General features: G+C 37.8%; 1 protein-coding gene and 5 non-coding genes across 6 annotated transcripts; all 6 read left to right on the plus strand.

Annotated features, from left to right (window-relative positions):
• The first annotated feature begins 749 nt into the window (after positions 1-749).
• LOC131325579 (serine/threonine-protein kinase STY46-like) lies at positions 750-10367 on the plus strand. The gene is made up of 17 exons (XM_058357903.1): positions 750-942; positions 1945-2059; positions 2955-3031; positions 3202-3297; positions 3966-4020; positions 4684-4794; positions 5241-5291; positions 6250-6425; positions 6627-6734; positions 7077-7150; positions 7281-7456; positions 7921-8016; positions 8480-8560; positions 8671-8724; positions 8873-9007; positions 9459-9952; positions 10253-10367. The coding sequence occupies exons 1-16, from the start codon at positions 773-775 to the stop codon at positions 9537-9539; spliced, it is 1656 nt and encodes a 551-aa protein (XP_058213886.1). The 5' UTR covers positions 750-772; the 3' UTR covers positions 9540-9952; positions 10253-10367.
• A 3935-nt stretch (positions 10368-14302) lies between these two features.
• On the plus strand, positions 14303-14499 carry LOC131328208 (U2 spliceosomal RNA). Its single transcript, XR_009200478.1, has one exon. It is a non-coding gene; the product is annotated as a U2 spliceosomal RNA (small nuclear RNA).
• Positions 14500-15217: 718 nt separating this feature from the next.
• LOC131328072 (U5 spliceosomal RNA) lies at positions 15218-15336 on the plus strand. The gene has a single exon (XR_009200358.1). It is a non-coding gene; the product is annotated as a U5 spliceosomal RNA (small nuclear RNA).
• A 1083-nt stretch (positions 15337-16419) lies between these two features.
• LOC131328225 (U4 spliceosomal RNA) lies at positions 16420-16576 on the plus strand. Its single transcript, XR_009200490.1, has one exon. It is a non-coding gene; the product is annotated as a U4 spliceosomal RNA (small nuclear RNA).
• A 929-nt stretch (positions 16577-17505) lies between these two features.
• On the plus strand, positions 17506-17622 carry LOC131328078 (U5 spliceosomal RNA). The gene has a single exon (XR_009200363.1). It is a non-coding gene; the product is annotated as a U5 spliceosomal RNA (small nuclear RNA).
• Positions 17623-17905: 283 nt separating this feature from the next.
• Positions 17906-18019, plus strand: LOC131328079 (U5 spliceosomal RNA). Its single transcript, XR_009200364.1, has one exon. It is a non-coding gene; the product is annotated as a U5 spliceosomal RNA (small nuclear RNA).
• Positions 18020-20019: the final 2000 nt, after the last annotated feature.

Here is a 20019-nt window from a genome sequence, read left to right on the forward strand (position 1 = left end):
CAAAAATGCTACTTGCACAACCGTTGTGTTGGTTGTGTGCGTAATTTTGACCGTCCAGATGTATTTGGATGATCTAGATTTTAAACAAACTCTTTCAAGAAAAAATCTAACTTTTATGGGAAAGAGTTTGAGTGAATCATGACCATTTATTACAGCAATGGACGGCTAGAGATTGGTTGTGTGTTGTGTTTTACACAACCGTTGTGTGTATAGCACTTTTGCGAAACCTTATTGTTTTTTAATTTTTTTTGTGGGTCTTAATTAATCCCAACCTTCCACGTGCTGTCCTTTCTCTTTACTTCCTTATGATTTTTTTTTTTTTTTGTTGCAAATATTGTACTCCTATATATTGGCGGGGAGTTGGTACGTTAGTTCACAATGTGTTTTAGAGGTTATTTATAGCTTTGAATTCCAAACATCCACGATGGAGATCAAACCCTAACCTTCCACATGAAGATCAAGAAATGCCAATTGGATTAGAACCCATTAACCATTCCTACCGATTGGAAGAGCCTTTTGTTAGTGATTAAGAATGTGCCCTTTCGAGGTCCTTTTTTCCATTTTTGGGTGAACAAAAGTATATGCTTTCGAGGTCCTTTTTTTTTCTTTTTTGGGTGAACAAAAGTATATTCGTTCAAGTTTAAATCCAGCGGGGCATATCCTAAATCTACTCGGTTTCATCAGCATTAATTGTTTACTCACAGTATTGTACTACTGGTTTGAGTCAGGACACTAACACCCGGATCCGCACATATACACATATATCCAACCAATGGCAGTGGCGGAACCGTCGCCGGCGGCGAACTCCCGGCAGCAGATGACGAAGCGCGAGGTTTACAACGAGGTACTCCGCAGGCTGAAAGAATCGCCGAATGTCGAGGAGGTTGAACAGCCTGGCTTCGACGATCAACTTTGGGCTCACTTCAATCGTCTCCCCACTCGGTACCCTCGCGATACATACATATGTTTACTTTTACGCATACTTTTGTAAGTTAGATGTGTGTATCAATGTTTTAAATAAATATCGGCCGGTATGTAGCCTATCGGTTGATAGGTAAAGGATTTTAGCCTTCCGATGCCATTACACCTAGATATACAGTGAGACAGGAGATCGCATGCGTATCGGCTGGTTCTATTTATCGGTGTATTTCCGAGCGAGCCGAACAGTTGATGTTTTCTCAAATTTAACGAGCTTCACGCTGAATTCTTGTTTATGAGGCTATCCGATATCACACGATCTTTAGTTAAGCAGATCGCGAGTAGCCTGGATTTTTTTGAAAATCATAAGTTGCATGAGTCGATTTTTCAATAAGTTGAATGAGTCGAGTATAACTTGCTTAAGTTTGGTTTGGAAGATTTAACGAGCTTCAAAATTATGTTCAACTGTGAATTTTTGTTTATTAGGTTATCCGATCTCAAACGATCTTTAATTAAGCAGATCGCGAGTAGCTCGGATCTTTTTGAAAATCATAAGTTGAATGGGTCGAGTAGTAATTTGCTCAAGTTTGGCTTGAAAGGTTAGCGAATTTCGGAAAATGTTGAAGCTTGGTTGTTTATTCAATAAAGTAATCTTGAACGGGCTTTTAACGAGCGAACATGAGCTCGAACTCGAGTAGCTTGGTTCTTTTTTTAGCGCTAGTTCTTTCATTTCATGTATCAATGGTTGCATCTCACGACATTTTTTTGTCTAGGAAGCTGAGCTTTGTCACGGCTTATCAACCAAGGATTTATAAAAGTTGATTTTTGAGAAGCTCCAATTTGCTGCTTTTTGACTTTTGATTTCAATTAGTAGCTTTTACATAAGCTCCCATTGCAACACACATTTTACTACTGTATCATGGACACTGAATATTGTGGCTGCTGGAATGAGTTAATTATTCAGTATAATGATATTGGTGAAAGTATTTGACATTTTGATGTGGATTTTGATCTTGTGCATTGCAGTTATGCACTTGATGTGAATGTGGAGAGGGCGGAAGATGTTCTGATGCATAAGCGTCTATTGCAACTGGCTCATGATCCTCTTAATAGACCTGCGTTTGAAATTCGGCTAGTGCAGGTAAGTCTATTTGCTTTGGCAGCATGATTGAATTGCTTCATTGACAATGAAGATCTCAATTCCATTGAGACTAGTCCTCGGCAGTAGCGGCTCCAAACATTTTTGTTAGGATAGCCATTTAGAAAAACTCAAATCTATGGGCTTTATTCGAGTAACTGTAACTAAAAGATAGATGTACAAAGTTCTCACATGTGGAAGTCATTACATAATAGTCTCATAAACAAGATCCAATCAAAGACATCTATTTCATTCAATGGTATAGTGCCAGACTCCATGTGCCGTTTGAGTTTTCCCCTATACTCTACGACGCGGATTCAGGACTGATTTGCTTGGCCTTTGGTATAATTTCATTTTGCTGATCCTTCAAGATGACTGATGAATAATGTATAACACAAGCGATTTTCTTATGTTTTTCAGTTTGTTCCCTCCAATTTCTTCATTTGCCTTCACGGTATGGGACCTCCTTTGTTGCTAAATTCCCGTCTGAGTGTTGTGTTGTAATTGTAAGCTTAATTTGTGGGGTCGTGTGAGGTAAGGTTAGGGTGCAAATTGAGTGAGTGGGGAAGACAGAATTAAGAGAAGTGGTCGGGGGGTTTTGCAACTGGAAGAGATTGGTTGGGAGTCTGGAGTTTATGATGTATATATTATATAATGTATTTGCTATATGTGTGTGTGGTGTAGTGTTGGGTGTGGGAGTGAGAGACCAAAGTGAACTGGGAAAGAGGGGGAGGTTGTGAGTTATGTGTAATGTTTATTGTTTTGAATATTATGGAAATCATTTTTTCGTTATTTGTGTGAAATAACTCACCTCCCATCACGATGCACTTATCAAAATTGGCGTAGTCCATCTAAATTGATTTATGCAATTCATTTTGGCAAATGCTCTCTCATGCAGGTTCCACCCATAACCGTTGACGGAAATACTGATGATTCTACTCGTCCAAGTTCTCTACGGAATCGAGGTCCCCAAAGGTCTAATTTCTAAGTAAATAGATTACAAGTTTGCTTTGTTTTTGCTGCACGTAGGTTCTGTAGCTTGTGTGAGTTGTTTATGAATGGAATTGGTTTTGTTATTCAATCCATTGTTCTACTCGTTAACTCTTATAGATTATGCTAAGATCTATACGTTTTCAATATGTTAGCATTCATCCACCACCTGCTTTTGGTTCATCTCCAAATCTCATAGCACTTGCACTAGAAGATGGGGACAGTACTGTTCGCGGTCTTCAATATTCTCGGTACATAATGCGAAGATTCAATTAACGTCTTACTTTTCTGTCAGTATTCCTTGTTGATAGAACATTTATCATGGTCAGCTTATGCCTAGAACATCTTTAATGGCTCTATAGAAGTTCAAAGCATTTGTGAACGTGAATTTTTGTGGAACAAAAAAGAGGTTGCATTTACATTTCCTTGCATGTTTTTCATTATCTGCTTTTGCCTATTAGTGTTATTCTTAGGAAGGAATTACAAACTTTATTTTATAGAGTCGTTTACGGGGAGTGTGGTTCCTAGCATTATATCCTCACTCATTTGTTCATAAGATAGCCACTAATTTTCAAAGAATGAGATCTTATCTCCCAGTCATCAATCATTCAATTGCTCAAGTATAATAATCTCATGGCCAAGGGGACAAGGAAACATGAACCTTTTCATCATTCAAAATCATTGAAAGCACAAAACATATGCAATCTGAATAATGGAATACATGATTAGGAAGCGACTGATAATCTAATTGCAAATCCGATTAATTGTGAACGTATACACTAGTATATCAGTGGTAGATTTTTTAATTCATTACTACAAAGCTATCTGCAAATGTATATCCTTTCTATTTTTAGTGATTCGTGATGTTACTGTTTTGCATTATGTACCTTATGTGCTTTTGTGATTGACAATTATACAGACCCATGCATGAAATCACGTTTTCAACAGATGACAAGCCAAAGGTCCTCAGTCAGGTAGGTAGTGTGTTTGCTTATGTTAATATAGTTATTAAATCCTTATTTGATTCTGTAGAAATTAAGTCAAAAGCCCATATTGATCCCAGATGCTTTTACAAATATTGATCACCATAATCATTTATAGTCAGGAAATGGGGAAGAAGATGTGGCTTAGACCAAGTCTTTCCACCCAGTTATGTTCCATGGGAAAATAATCCAGTCGCTCTTGATCATCACTTTCATCATCATCTTGATTACCGTTATCATCATTAGAATTTTTTAATTGGTAGGTTCACATTCTCACTATTAGGAACAAGACTCAAGAGAGCATGCATTCTGTATTGGTTATGATAAATTGTTATTCCCAAATGAGGATAGTTGAATACTCTATAATTTTATGTTTAATGGTGTTTGACTTTATTGCTTGAAAGAAATGAGATTACATTCAACCCTAGAACTGTCGTATATAGTCGCTGGTTTATATTCTCATAGAAGCTTGTAGCTTTACCATTGTTGGAGAGAAATGCATGCTCTTAAAATCTTGAAGTAGTAAATTTGGACCATCACAAATATTTTAAATTCGAAGCTTATGCACGAAAGAAATGAAGTACATTCTTGCAAAAGAAGACCCCTTTTGAGTTTTGGCTATATTTTGATGTTTATACCACATAAAATATGCAGTTGACAACCTTGCTAGCTGAGGTTGGACTGAACATCCAGGAAGCCCATGCTTTTTCTACAACAGACGGGTACTCCTTGGATGTCTTTGTCGTTGATGGTTGGCCTTATGAGGTAATTTTTTTCATACAGTTCCTTCCAAATATGTAGGTGGGGTGCTTATGCCCTTGTGGTAAAGTTACCTCGGGTATAGTAGCTTTTCAAGTTTTACTTTCTTGTTGACTCGTGGCATCCATCAATTTTCTTTCAAAAAGCAATTCAGATCTTCATTATGCATTTTTGCCCGCGTAAGACTGCCATAATTGTTCCTTATGTGTTAAGAGTTTTTTTTTCCTCTTAAAATTGCATTTCTCTACATTTTTAATTAGTTGATATAGGAATTATTTGGAATTTTCGCTACATTTTTAATATTTCAGATTAGTTAATCTGAAATTCAAATAAAACTGAGGCTCTTTGAATTATCTTTATATTATCATGCCTATGCTTCAATATTTCTTAACCCATTTTTCCTCTTTCGACTTGGTAGGAAATTTTTTTGATCCATTGTTTCGTTGATTTAGGAAATTGAGCAGCTCCGCACAGTAGTAAAGAAGGAATTGTTGAAGATAGAGGTATTCCCCACTAATTTTTGTCGCAATGTTTTGTCTATGAGATTCAAATCCTTCTTGTTGTGTTGGAAGGCATTAGCATGGTGGTTTTGCTATTTGTGATATTTTGGTTGTTTTATGTGGTTGTGACATTTGAGGATTAAGGTTGCAGTTTCTCGACTCTTGGGTCTTAAACTTCATCGACTTGGGATTCGGTTACTCCTTGTTCCAATATTGGTACCTAGAAGGCATAGTTTTGAACTTCTCAGAACTTCCCTTTTCTAAACTAAAGAGAATAACCGAATTGATGTTTAAGATGTTTATATCGGGCTTATCTTTAGACTATGACTTGCATTCATTTGTTAGCTCCTTGAGACTTTCTCTATTAAAATGCCCTAGTAAAATAAAGCATTGGGTCGGTGAGGTTTTCTTGCAATTCATTTGTGCAGACATTCCACTGTGATTGATATACTTATCATTTACTGAACTGAAGTTGGAATGAGATCCTCAAATGCGCATTATTACAATTGTAATCTTACATGGGGCAAGATATACTTCAGTGCATCATCTCACGATTTTACTGTTTGTAATTTTTAAGTATTTATTGTTGGGGTAGTGGAATACAAGTTTACATGAACAGTCATTTTTAACAGAAGATCCAACTCTTTGTTCGTCTAATGTGTAATCATTTTCTCTAAAATTGTGTTCTTGTGATGTTCCTTTTGGTGACGTAAGAAACTTTGAGAATTTTGGTATATGCTTAAGTGATGACTTGTGTATTGCTACTAGAACAACATCGAATTAACGCAACTTTTTCCTATGCATATTTTGCTTGAATTATGTCAAAATTCCTGCAGTCTTTACTTTGTTTTTATGTTTAACGTGATTTCCTTCCCCATTGCAGTTTTCGATTGTCCGTTATGAATTGATTCTCAACTTAAACTTGTTGAGTTGATTCTTAACATTTTGAGTTGTTATGCAGAACCGGTATTTGCCAAAGCGTCTTTTGAATGCTCATATCGATAAGCAGGAGCAAATAGTTATTCCACGTGAAATTGATCATTTGAAAATTCCTAATGATGGGACTGACGTGTGGGAAATTGATCCTCGACTTCTTAAATTCGGGAAACAAGTTGCTTCTGGGACATATGGCGATCTGTAAGTTTAGCTTATCTTCGACACGTCTTCTGAATCTTCTGATTGCGCAAGGTCTTCAATAACTAAATCCTTTTTGATGTTCTGTTCGGATGCACACACTAGGGCAGCAAATTCACCCAAAAGAGGCATGAGTCCTAGTTTTCTAAACTTACCTATCAAAACAACTAAATCTTATTAGGGCCCATCTTATTATTGATGCAGATACAAAGGTACTTACTGCAATCAGGAAGTAGCTATCAAAATCCTGAAGCCTGACCAAATAAATGCAGACTGCCGGAAGGATTTTGCTCAAGAAGTATTTATTTTGAGGTTTGTCAAATCATTACTTTTCGATTGAGTTTATATCATTATATGTGTAGTTATTTTGCATATATGGTGCACCCCTTTTGCTGAACTACTACAATCCCATTAATGACACATGATGAATGTGATCATTCCTGAAGCTTCTAGCAGCAATAATTACGCTTTCTTACGCTTTTCTTGTTATTCCTTTTCTTTTTTTTTCCCAAATATTGATTTCAGTATAGTGAGTTATCATCTTTTTCACTGTGATGAGGGAAATGTTATAGTAGAAAACAGATAATGCAATGATCTAATTTAAAAATGTTTACTTTAGGTCTTCTAACTTGCTCCTCTTTTTGACACTTGCAGGAAAGTTCGGCACAGGAATGTTGTACAATTCATTGGTGCATGTACCCAATCTCCAAGCTTATGCATTGTTACAGGTATAATCGTGTGTCTCCATGTATGTCTAGGGGAATGCATTTTGTAGTTGGAGTTTTTCGTCGTCTTCTTTTGGAGCATTTTCTTATTCTAACTATTCACAGTTTTTGTGTTTTATCTTCACAACTCCAGAATTTATGTCTGGTGGAAGTGTGTATGACTATCTCCACAAACGAAAGGGTACTTTTAAGCTACCATCTTTATTAAGAGTAGCAATCGATATCTCAAAGGGCATGGACTACTTGCACCAGAACAATATAATTCATAGAGACTTGAAGGCTGCCAATCTTCTGATGGATGAGCATGATGTGAGATGGTTTCTTTATTGTATTCTTGATACTGCGAAACTTGTTTTTTTATTTTTATATCGTAATTTCAGTTCGCCAGGGAACTCATTCCTATTTTGAAGCATTGACAATGCGCAAAAATTTTCACTTCGTTCACCCAACCCAATGTGAGCTTCTAGTGTGTTGTCACTTTGTAGACAGATATGCATCAGCATAGTAGTTACTATCATAAAATCTCAGCTTGAATCATCTCTTCTCATGTCATCTATCAATTTTTTTTGAAGAGCTATCAGTTGCGGACACTTTCTTTATATTGGCAACAGTTGAATTCAATGAAATCCGAGATTCTTTCTGCTTTGTCTAATCCCCAAAAGTCTTTATCAGTTCCATTGATATGGTATTTACAAGGCATTGAAATTCAGTATGATTAAAAGACTAAGTCCAAGCAATGTCTAAAAAACACTCTGTATAATATTGTGTTACAGGTTGTTAAGGTGGCTGATTTTGGAGTTGCTAGAGTAAAAGCTCAATCTGGAGTTATGACGGCAGAAACCGGGACATATAGATGGATGGCTCCTGAGGTATTTGTATTTTGAATGAAATCTTGTTCTAAGCCAGATATGATGCCCTATAGGATAAAAGATGATATGAGGAACAACAAAGACATACTTGACCATGGTAGCAGAGTGCTATATGATGTGGTTTTCGTGAGTGTTCAGTACTTCAGTCAGTTCAGCATGAAAAAATTTAGTCAATAGTGAACACTTGCCGCTTAAGCCGTGTTGCGACCACTTATTGCTCGTGATGCCTCAGATTCTGCTTTTGGCTTACAGATCAAAAGCAACTCAAATAAGCTTAACAGAACTGATTGTTTTGCCTATCAAAAAAACAAAGCTGATTGTTTAGAAGCTCCATTTTGATACTATTCAGCTTTTATTTAACTAACACCGAGAAAAAGGTGCTAGTTCTTGGTGACAATTGTTATGCATCTTCTAATGGAGGTTGACTTCATTATTTGCTTCTGATATTTCTTCTGCGTTAAAGGTTATAGAGCACAAGAGTTATGACCACAAGGCTGATATTTTTAGCTATGGAATTGTAATGTGGGAGTTGTTAACTGGAAAGGTAACATTTTGTGGTGACAACCAATCAATTTGTGCTGATTTAAAAAAAAAAATATCAATTTGCTACAGTTGTTTCTGTACCGTAATAGGCGTTCGCATTTGACTTTTCAGATTCCATACGAGTATTTAACCCCTTTACAAGCTGCCGTTGGAGTAGTTCAACAGGTAAATATCTATTTCCCTACCATTGTTGGCTTGTTAGTCGTTACTGGTTAGTGGTTACATGTAGGCATGTAGCTTTCACCACATTTTTTACTTTCAACTTAGTCTTCTGTAACGAGAAACCAAGCGACTGTCATTGCCTGGGTTTCAGGGTTTACGGCCTACCATTCCAAAGAACGCTCATCCAAAACTTGCTGAGCTGCTTCGGAAATGCTGGCAGCAAGATCCAACTTCAAGACCCGACTTTTCTGAAATAACAGAAATCCTGCAGCAAATTGCAAAGGAGGTAACCTCTAGTTCTATTTTGTGAATAATTGTACCAACTTTCTTGCATAGCTTTTATACACATTTCTTACCACGTGAGGTAAACTTGGTTGCATTAAGAGAAGCCAATGGTGTGTGTACTAATAAGAGAGGTTATTGATTGAAGAAGGTGGGAGGTCATAATTTGATTGGTAGTTGAGTTTTTGTTGTCTCGATCAAGAGAGAGAGAGAGGGTTGTAAAACCCGCTTCTAGGCAACCTTCTCAACAACTAAGAGATCCATTCGGAAACATGGGGCCGAATTGAAGGATTGAAGCACCGAGCAAGCTTCTGCTTTTTGGTTTTTCCCAATTGCATAATCTCTATATGCAGTTTTCCCAACTGGTTCTCAGTTCTCACTAATCAAACATGCTTAAAGATTTCCTATATATCTAGGCCAAACATGTAAGGTAACAGATGATGTACATGGAACAGGTTGAAGATGAGGGAGATGACCGACGCAAAGAGAAATCATCCGGCGGATTCCTTTCAGTCCTCAGGCGGGGACGTAACTGACGCAAAGGGGGACATGGTTTTTACAGTTATACATGAGCTAATACGTGTTTACATTTATAATTGTGGCCATTTCCCATCTGCTTTTTTCATCTGAACTCAGTAGCTTTTGTTCTATTGATCGACGTTTCATTGACGGTTCTTTCTTATACCCTTTTTTTTTTTTTTTTTTCAATTTTGCTATGGGTACTACACATTTGTACCGAAAGGTGTACAACACGATAAGGTGGAAGGGGGGCCACCCAAAAGTTCAAAATGAACTCAAAACAACATCCTGAAAATTAGAGAGAGAAAAAGGAACCCGTCTTTTTTTCAAATTCCAACTCTGAAAACCTACCCCAAACTCATCGACGCCGACAAATCCCCCAAACTGCCATTAACGGCGACCGGCGCCTCCAAGGTCAAGCAAAAAATTGGTACGTCTCTCTCTCTCTCATGAGGTTTGGGATGCAAAAGGGGGCTATTGGTTGAGGAGAGGTTAGAGGTTGTTAAATGGGCTTTTGGGGGTCGATGTGCTGTGTAGGAGGAGAACGCGACGAGCTGGAGTGGAAAGTTGCGGCTGTGGAGGGGGAGGAGAGGGTGGTGGGTTTGATCTTAAAATTAAAATCCTAGATCTTAAATTTTTTTGCTCTGTAAAATCCGAACTCAATTTTTTTTTCTTGATATGGGCTTCCGACCATGAATTTTTCTTGTTTATGGGGTTTGTGCTTCATCAGAAGAAAGCTCATTTCGACGGCGAACAACACTCTGTTACTCAAATGGCAGAGATGATCAAGCAAATCTCAACCTATGTGAAACATTCAATGGAGAATCTGGACTATGGTGTGGTTGCGGACAATGTTTGTATAGCTTGGTTGAGAACTTTAGTGACTTGTCAAAATGAATGTGATTGTATGTTTGACAGGCACATACCAATTTTTTGCTCGACCTCGGAGGCGCCGTTCGCCGATAATGGCGCTTTAGGGGATTTGTCGGCATCAATGGAGTTTGGGGTGGGTTTTCATAGGATTTTGGAAAAAGTTTGAGTTCCTTTTAATCTCTCTAATTTCCCGGGTTTTGTTTTGAGTTCATTTTGATAATTTTGGGTGAGCCCCACCCTACCACCTCAGCGTGTTGTACACCTTCAGTACAAATGTGTAGTATCCATAGCAAAATTGTTTTTATTTTATTTTATTTCTTTTTCTTAGAGTTATTCCGTGTGATTTTTTATCTAGTGATTATTGTTTAGATGTTATGCGAGTCGTCACTCATGCAGCCCATTCTACTAATGTATTAATGACAACTGATCACATGGTATATTGAATATGGATATGGTCGCTAGGTGTGGTTTTCATGGCATTATTGTTATTGAGAAAAAAAAAAACTTAATCAAACTTTTTTTTTTGACTTCTTATTTGTTTAAAATTGCACTATCTAGCATCCGATGCCCCCCTTCGTACACTGATATCATTTTCTTGTGTTTTCTTTAAACGTGTATAGATTAGGTGTTACTCCCTCCGTCCCCTTTTTTGTGTCCAGTATTTTATTTTGGGCTGTCCCTTAATAAATGTCCATTTTGTAAAGTTAGGGAGGTAAAAGTTGGTGTATTGTCTATTTTGTCCCTAAAAGTAGATTTTATTTTGAAAAGTTAGTGAGTAAAAGTGTAATGATGATGGGTAAGTAGGAAAAGTGGAGGAAAAAGTTGATGTGAAAGGTGTAATAATGATGTCTTTTTAATAAGTTGGAGTTACGAAGCAGGACACTTAAAAAGGGACGGAGGGAGTATTTGTTAGATTTCTTAGAGGGTTTCAACCTAAAGCCAATTGGTAATAAGTGAAATAGCCTCTATAATATATTAACCAAGCCCGGATGCATGTGGAGGTGACACTAGGAGACCAAGAGCTGAGCAATTGACTTGGACAACAGAGATGACAGAGACTTTCACATGAGAGGTGAGGTCACCCAAGACCTAACTCTGATACCATGTTAGATTTCTTAAAGGCCTTCCAACCTAAAGCCAATTCGCAATGGGTGGAGTAGATTATATGGGTAACTTAGATGAGCGATGTGGGACAAATTTAACATTATTAAACAAAATGTAAGTTATAAAAAATTTCACATTTCCATTCTAGAAACTCAAAAAGGTACTTATTTTCAAATAAGTAATTTTTTTTTTTTTTACAATTTTCAAGCTTAAAAATGATGGAATTACTGAAATATAAAAATATGCAATATTGATCTTGTTTGAAAGATCTCGATGAGATCTTTTAAATGATGCAAAAAAAAAATTTATTTTTGTAAGCACGTTATTTTTAAGTTAAAAAATTAAATATAAACACTTATTTTTTAAGAAGGTTTAGTGGAATGGGGATTCGGGGTCTTTGACAATTTGGGTCCCCTCATCTCTCTCCACTAGGAATAAGCAGTACATGGACACAATGAAAACACAAACAGAAAAAACAAATTCGTAACAATATGATACGACAATATGAACTTTCTTCATTAAAAGCAAGGAAAAAGTAACATATTCAATAATCCACATTAAAGTTGGTAGCCTTTTCATAAAATATACAAACAAAACTATCGTAATCAATAATCATGAACAAAAGTTACTAAAGCAATGCATTACTTCTTTTTTTTGGTAAAAGGTGAGAAAATTGTTATTCATTTGATAGGCAAAGCCTAAACATCAGAGAGATGAGAACCCCATGGGGGTAAAATGGATGTCTACAGACTGGACATGCCATTGGAAAGGGCTTTTTGAGCACAACAGTGCGCAGCCCTATTACATTCACATTTAACAAAGCCAAAAACATAGGAAGTGAAAGAATTCTTCAAGACTAAACAATCATGGATAACTACTGCTATATCGGAGGGAGGATTTTGATCATCACTGTAACTCCTCACAATCGCCTCCGCGTCCGATTCAATATGCACCTTAGGATACTTTAGAGCAATCCCCAGTTTTAACCCATTGCGAATGGCAAAAGCTTCAGCAATTCTGGAAGAGTTGATCCCCTCATGAATAGCTAGAAAAATACCAATAACTTGACCATTATCCCTTCGAGCCACTGCCCCTGTGCCAATAGAATTTGAGCTCCTGCAAACCGCCGCATCGACGATTATCTTCAGCACATTCATTTCGGGTCGCTGCCACACCAAGGTCCCCGTCAAAGAGGAATTCAATGGGGGATGGGGGACCTTAGTGTTAGCATCCTGAAACTCGTAAAAATCACCTTGCGCTTTCCTACTAACAGCATCCGTTGCCCATACTATTCCATTGAAAATAAAATCATTCCTTGCTCGCCATATCCACCAACAATAAAGTAAAGCCATACCTAGGAAGGGAGAGGGCAAACGACTCTGTGTTATACGATCATAGATGTATTCCCACCAATCAACCATGTGTCTACAATCGAGCAGTTCTTCAGGTCTTAGCCGAAATGGAAAGTGGATCCAGACTTTGATTGCAGCCTCACACTGAAAAAGAATATGTGCGATTGATTCGTCTGCTTTACCACAACAAGTGCAAACTGGGTCAGCTTTGACTTTACGTGATACCAATGCTGAATTTGTTGCCACCGCATTATTAAAACATTTCCAGATAAATATCTTCACCTTCGGATGGATTGAAAGTCTCCATAGCTTCTTCCACACTGTTGGTGAGACGCTTGAGGAGCTTGTTTGGCCTTCCTGAAAGTTGCGATGAGAACTTGAACTTTCCTTCGCTAGACGGTAAGCCGACTTGACTGAGAAGGTCCCATTCGGGGATGGGTGCCAAATTTTACGATCTCTTTGGCTGGTATAACTGATAGGAATAGAGAGAATCGCATCTGCATCCTCTTGATTGAAGGTCTCACGGATTAGAGAAATCTTCCAGGACTTCGTATCAGAATCAATAAGATCAACAACTTTCTTAATGTCCTCTCTTCTGGGTGTGGTTCCATTAATTCTGAAATCAGTATTCTTGGACAACCAAGGGTCTTCCCAAACACGTATATCTTTCCCAGATCGGACTTGCCACATCCATCCCTTGTCAATTAGTTCTCGGGCCCAGACTATGCTCTTCCAAGCCCATGAGGATTGGCTACTAGCGTTGGCATGCCAGAATGATGTACGAGGAAAATACCTTCCCTTAAAGATCTGTCTAAATAGAGAAGATGTACCAGAAATTAGTTTCCAGCCTTGTTTAGCTAATAAAGCTTGATTAAAAGTCTCCAAATCACGCAGTCCCAATCCACCATCACCTTTACACCTGCTCAGTTTTTCCCACTTAATCCAATGAATTTTCCGTTCCCCTTCCTTAGAACCCCACCAGAATCTTGCAATTTCGGATGAAATTTGCTGCAAAAGAGTTTTAGGCAACCGAAAACAGGACATAGCATAATTTGGATGCGACAAAAGAACTGATTTTAACAAAACCTCACGCCCTGCATGATTAATCCTGGATTCCTTGTAGCTCCGCAGCCACTTTGTAGTTCTATCCTTGATATATTGAAATAGATCACGCTTGGAGCGACCAAGGAATCCTGGTAACCCCAAATATTTTGCACCGTACACCTCCATCGATATGCCCACTGTTGCTGATAAAAGATTCCGAGCCTGGACTGGAATATTGGGACTGAAGAACATTGAGGATTTGTCTTTGTTGATCTTTTGGCCAGAGGCAGCTTCATAGGAAGCAAGGATCGGAGACAAAGCCTCGCAACTAGCCCCACATCGAGTATGAGAGAGAAAGATGAGTGCTAAGTTGGTATAAAACAGACAGCCCATCCAATTTCCAAATCATACCTTTCTCGGCCTTTTGGCTAAGATCAAGTGTAGTATCTGTTCTTATCAGTTTAATATCTGATACGTGGGCCATCGGCTCACACGATATTAAATTAATTTTTTGAGGGGGAGGATCCATTACAGTAGCTTGCTGCTGCGGTTCTTCGCGCGTCGTTTTGGCTTTGCACTACTGTCTTGACTTGGCGCACCCCACCCAAATCTAGTCCAAATTTTGGCGAGCAAATGAATTCAACTTTGTTTTTGATGGCAGAACCTACAACTTTCATATACAGATATAATTTTGCAACTTTACGTAATTCAAATGTGCCTTTGTACTTGATTCAGTTAATTCTTTCAATTTTCAATTAAACCCATCAATAAAGCTGAACTAATATTACCTCTTAAAAGGGAGCCAATTAATATCATGAACACATTTTGTTGGTTTGAACCCCCTTTTACTAATCCCATTTTTTTTTCCTCAATCGATTGGATTCTATTTGTTGGTTTGAACTTCCTTTTGTGAAATTCGTTTCCTCTGAAATTCCTAGTCGAAAACCATGGCCTGCCAATCCAATTTGAGTATTTGATAGGTTGGTTAGTCAAGGATAAATCCCTACAATTCCTGTGTGTCAAACTCGCCGTAAGTGACAATCATATCTGAAAAAGATTTAAAGCCCAGGTTTAGCTCAGAAAATTGCAAAGTTTTTATCGATCCATGAGCAATTAAGTGACACGATTAGATCAGAAATCTTGGATTAATCAGAAATCTTAGACAGAGCAATCAAAAGCATCAAAAACTTTGGACAGGGGACGTCGGATGTGTTCTGTGGAGAAGTTGGATATAACTCAAGTCCCACATCGGCTCTCGAAAGTTTTGTTCTTAAATGAAAGTGATACATAAAGATAGGCAACCCAATTGCTCAAAATCACGCAGCCACGCAGTGAGCACAAAGCGAACTATTCTTTCGCCTTTTACTAAAGAATACCGTGTGCTTGCCGCATTTAGTGGCATACGCCTATTTTTGGAGTGGTCCTTCCTTACGTTAGGACTCCCTTACAAACCAAGTCTGAAATTTTCACTCCATTCTGTTTTGTGACCTCTCAAATCTCAACAATGGTTCTGTATTCTGCAGTTAAAGTTCTTTCTCTATCTATCTATATATAATTGAAGCTGTTAGTACTCTGTGTGAGCGTGTTTTCATTTTAGAGAGATGGAAAGAGAAACAGTAGAGAGGAAGAAGCAGCCTAGGCCCAAGTGGGTATATGGAAGTATGTATTTGGGTTTTTGTCGATATGGCTGTGGTAAAGTGTGCTATTCAGCTCGGCATACCTGATGCCCTGGAAACCCATGACGGCCCCACGACACTCCCCGATCTTTCCTCCGCCCTCGGGTGCTCCCCCTCCGCCCTCCACCACCACATCATGAGGTTTCTAATTCACCGTAAAATCTTTAAAGAAGATCCCACCGGATACCTACCTCCAAATGCCACTGTCGCGCCTCCTCACGAAAAATAGCGACAAGAGCGTGATGGATTTCGTGTTCTCTACGATTCTTAGGAAGAGAATGCGTAGATATTGTCAATATGGATCTAAGAACCGGCCGCTACGTATCGATTTTTGTACCGGCACTACCCATAATTTATGTACTGTCAATATGGATCTAAAAATGCGTAGAATGCTATACGGGTGCTACCCATAATTTATGTACCATCCGATTCTTGCAACGTATGGCTAAGAAACTGATTTTTTTTGCTGTTTTCATCTTCTTTTTTTTTGGGAATTTGCTATACAAGAGGGTCCAAAGTAAGCGTTCGAGTGGTTCTTCTTCCTTAAAACAGATGACAGAGAGGAAAGAGATTACACAACGGGGCCGTTCTGCTAAATTACAAGAGAATATACTGATTTTGTTTCAATATCTTCTAATCGCAGCATCAAACTTGAAAAGTGGTATAGTTTGAAACGTGGTCCAACTTTGTCTATTTCTTGGAGATTTGATACTAATATGGTAATGAAACTTGAGGGATTTACCAAAGTTTAAGAAGCCAAAGGAACAAATGGACTCCCACATCGGCTATTTAGGTGTGCTTTGCCAGGAGACTAGCTATAAATTGAAGAATTGTTAGTATGAAGAAGTATCTTCGAGCTTGGGGTAATAATGTAGTTAGCGAGGTAATAACCGAGGCGCGTCAATTGCTGGTTGAAAACTATTTCCAAACCCGCTCTTCGGCCTGGGTTCAGCCTTGGCCGCTGAGAATTTCTGGATGGGCCTCCCTCTAGTCAGGGGTAAAGCCCTACAATTCTTAGTCATAATTTCTCGCTGATTGAATGGCAAATTGATGTTCTTTATGTTTTATATATATACATACAGAGAGCAAATTTAATGAGAATGTTAGTGTTAGATTCCGTATATAAATACGAAGTGGTTTGGGTCTATTTCATGATGGGCAGAAAAATCTTAACGCGCAGACAATCCATTAAACCACTTATCATCCACCCTCCGCAATCAACTCATCCTCCCCATATGCACCCGTAGTGCACCCCATAACAATGGAAAGGCGATCGGAACCATGGCCATAGCCATAACAATGGAAAGGTCGTGCACCCCATAACAATGGAAAGGCGAGGCGGTGCACCCCATAACAATGGAAAGGCGATCGGAACCATGGCCATAGCCATAACAATGGAAAGGCGATCGGAACCATGGCCATGGCCCGTTTATTCCGATGGCCATGGCCCATTTAGAGAAAGGTCAATTTCTGAAGTTCTACAGAACTTATTAAAAGTAAAAATTACTACACCCCTAACAATGGAAAGGCGATCGGAACCATGGCCATGGCCGTTTTAGAGAAAGGGCAATTTCTGAAGTTCTACAGACTTATTAAACGCAAGAATCTTTTTCTTAGATCATAACGATTGAAAGAGTGAAAGCTATTAACAAGTCCGCAGTCTTTACTATGAAACCATGATGAGATATAAATTGGCAATTAGATACTCAAATCCTTAATATAGGCGACTAGTAAACAAAGGGAAGATTTAATAAAGCAAAGCGATTCGATTCGAGTTGAGTTGCTAAAGCGACTTTGTTCAAATACTTGGGACAGGGATGTGTTCTCTGGAGAAGTTAGATGTACCTGGCCTCGTCCCACATTGACAGTTGAAAGTTTTGTTCTGAAATGAAAGTCATACATAAGATAGGCAACTCGATGGTTCAAAATCACGTAGCCACGCGGAGAGCACAAAGCGAACTATTCTTTCGCCTTTTACTAAAGATTACGGTGCGCTCGCCACAGAAAGTGGCAAACCGAAGTTTTTGGAGGGGTCTTTTCCTTTGGATTAGACTCCCTATCAAACCAAATCCGAAATTTTGCAGTTTCACTTAAATTTTGTGCTCTCTAAGAATACTGAATGAGGAAAATTCTTTTCTAAGGTGGTCCACAAGTTCATAAATTCTTTTCTCCTTGATAATCATTTCATTTATTCTTGGCAGCAAAATGTGAGCCATCCATCCATCCACAGAACAGGTCAATCATATAGTGACAATCCAAACTAGTCTTAATCAATTCTTTTATGAAATTCCTTTCATGAAATCGGACATTTATAAAAACACGATCAAGTGATATGTCTTCCGGTACAAAGCGAACTACTCTTTCGCCTTTTACTAAAGAGTACCGTGTGCTCGCCGCTCTAAGTGGCATATGCCAATTTTTGGAGGGGTCCTTCCTTTGGGTAAGGACTCCCTTTCAAACAAGTCTGAAAATTTGTATCATTTTAACCTTTATAATTTTTGAAATTGAAATGATACAAATTTTCTTGACAAAAATCAGGTTGATTTACGTTAGAACCAATTCTAAAATTTTACAATTTCTTTAATCAGGTTGATCGTACATACCAATTTTATAATATCCTTGAGAACAATGGGTCGTTAAATTCTCTTGTTATTCAGTTAATTTGAATCAAATATTTACTAATCTCCAATCAATCTGGTTTTTTGCGCAAATGATTAGACGTCTAGAGCTACATAATAAATGACTCAAATTTTATCAAAATATGTTGTGGGACCTCACATTACCGGTTGGTATATTTGAAAGATGTATTTGAAATGGTGTGTGTACGTAGCAAAGTTATTTAACGTCTAGAGAAACCATATTCAGTACTCTTTTCGTTCTCATTTTATTTGCTTCCTAAGAAAACTTGTATCATTTTAACCTTTATAATTTTTGAAAGTTCTTTTTTTTTTTTTTGAATCCTTCAAATCTATTCATCAAGACCTTCTAAATGGCACAAAAAAATTCTAAAAATTATTTTGACAGCACGAGATTTTGAGTCTCACGTGTCTACCATTTCACCAGCAAGCTAGGCAATTAAGTTTTGGAAGTCAAAATACACGTTTCCTTGGTAAACAAACGAAATGGGACACCAAGGCTAAGAGATTTGAAGATTGAGTTCAAGCTATAAGATTTCTCAATTTTCTCTAACACATACGAACAGACGTACTATTATACACAGAGATAAGAACGATGGCTTTGAAGCTCTCTCAATACTTTTTCCCCCTACTGTGCTGATTTCATATTTTTATCCTTTGTGATTAATGAAATACTTCTTCGTTGTTCAAAAAATAAAATAAAAAGGACGGCTTTGTCAATGGTTATATCATCGTCTTTTCAGCCCAAAGTTAGATGTTCTGTCTCTTCTTCTTATTTCGCACCAAATTGTGGTTACTTGAAATTGGTGCTTCAATTCTAAGCTGCTTGATGTTATTTCAATATTGTACGCATACGATATCTAGTAGTAAATTGTTTTGTTAAAACAAAATTAGAAATATTTGAAAAAATGAGAATTAGGATCGAGCACTTTTGGAGTTAAAATTGAAAAACTAAAAAAATGGGCTGGATGGGCCGGGTTTAATCCATACCTTCACTGCATGGTACAAGGTAAACAGAGGCCCAACGTGGCCCAGACCCAATGGATGGGCATGCACTTTGTTTCCAAGCCCACCTAAACATAAGTTTGAGCCTGTCCAAATAGCCCGCCAATGAGTCCTTAATTGTAAATGACAAGTTTGGTTAGGGATTTTTCTATGATGTCCCAAGTGATTTTGGGCATTGACAAACCAACAGTATGTGCCGGCATAGGGTCAGTCCTTGATTTGGTAGCTTGTGTCTTCAATTTTGGTAGTTTTGGTTCACTCTTTTGGATTGTGATGTAATTCTCGCATTCGGGCTTTTGAATGATAATATATGAATTGCCTGTTGATAAAAAAAAAAAAAAAGAACCCCGGATAATTAGATTAGAAAGTACTTGATTCAATTGTTTAATCAAAATCACATATAAAAAGTGGAGTTATTTTTTGCTAAAAACGAGTTGGTTTCGTGACTTTTTCGCCAAAAAAACAAATAAAATTCCCCTTATCACTAAAGTTTACAAACATTTAATATGACCAAACTTACCATGTTTAACATTTAATATGACAATTGGAAGTTAACGATCGAAAAAACATTGTTGTTGCTACAATGTTTCAAATTCGTGTCATAGAGTAGCGGCCATTGAAGCCAAAGCATTTACCTTATTAAATGTGAACTAAAACGATTATGTAGATAAGTATTTTTATTGTTGTTTTTTAATTGGAAATATATGTAGGGCACCACTCGACCATCTGGGCTAGAATCCCCAAATACCTTGGGCCGGTCCTGCTTGCGTTGCTACTATGTTTCAAATTTGTGTCAAAGAGAATACA

This window comes from Rhododendron vialii, chromosome 5a (genome assembly GCF_030253575.1).
Source record: "Rhododendron vialii isolate Sample 1 chromosome 5a, ASM3025357v1".
Classification (NCBI taxonomy): domain Eukaryota; kingdom Viridiplantae; phylum Streptophyta; class Magnoliopsida; order Ericales; family Ericaceae; genus Rhododendron; species Rhododendron vialii.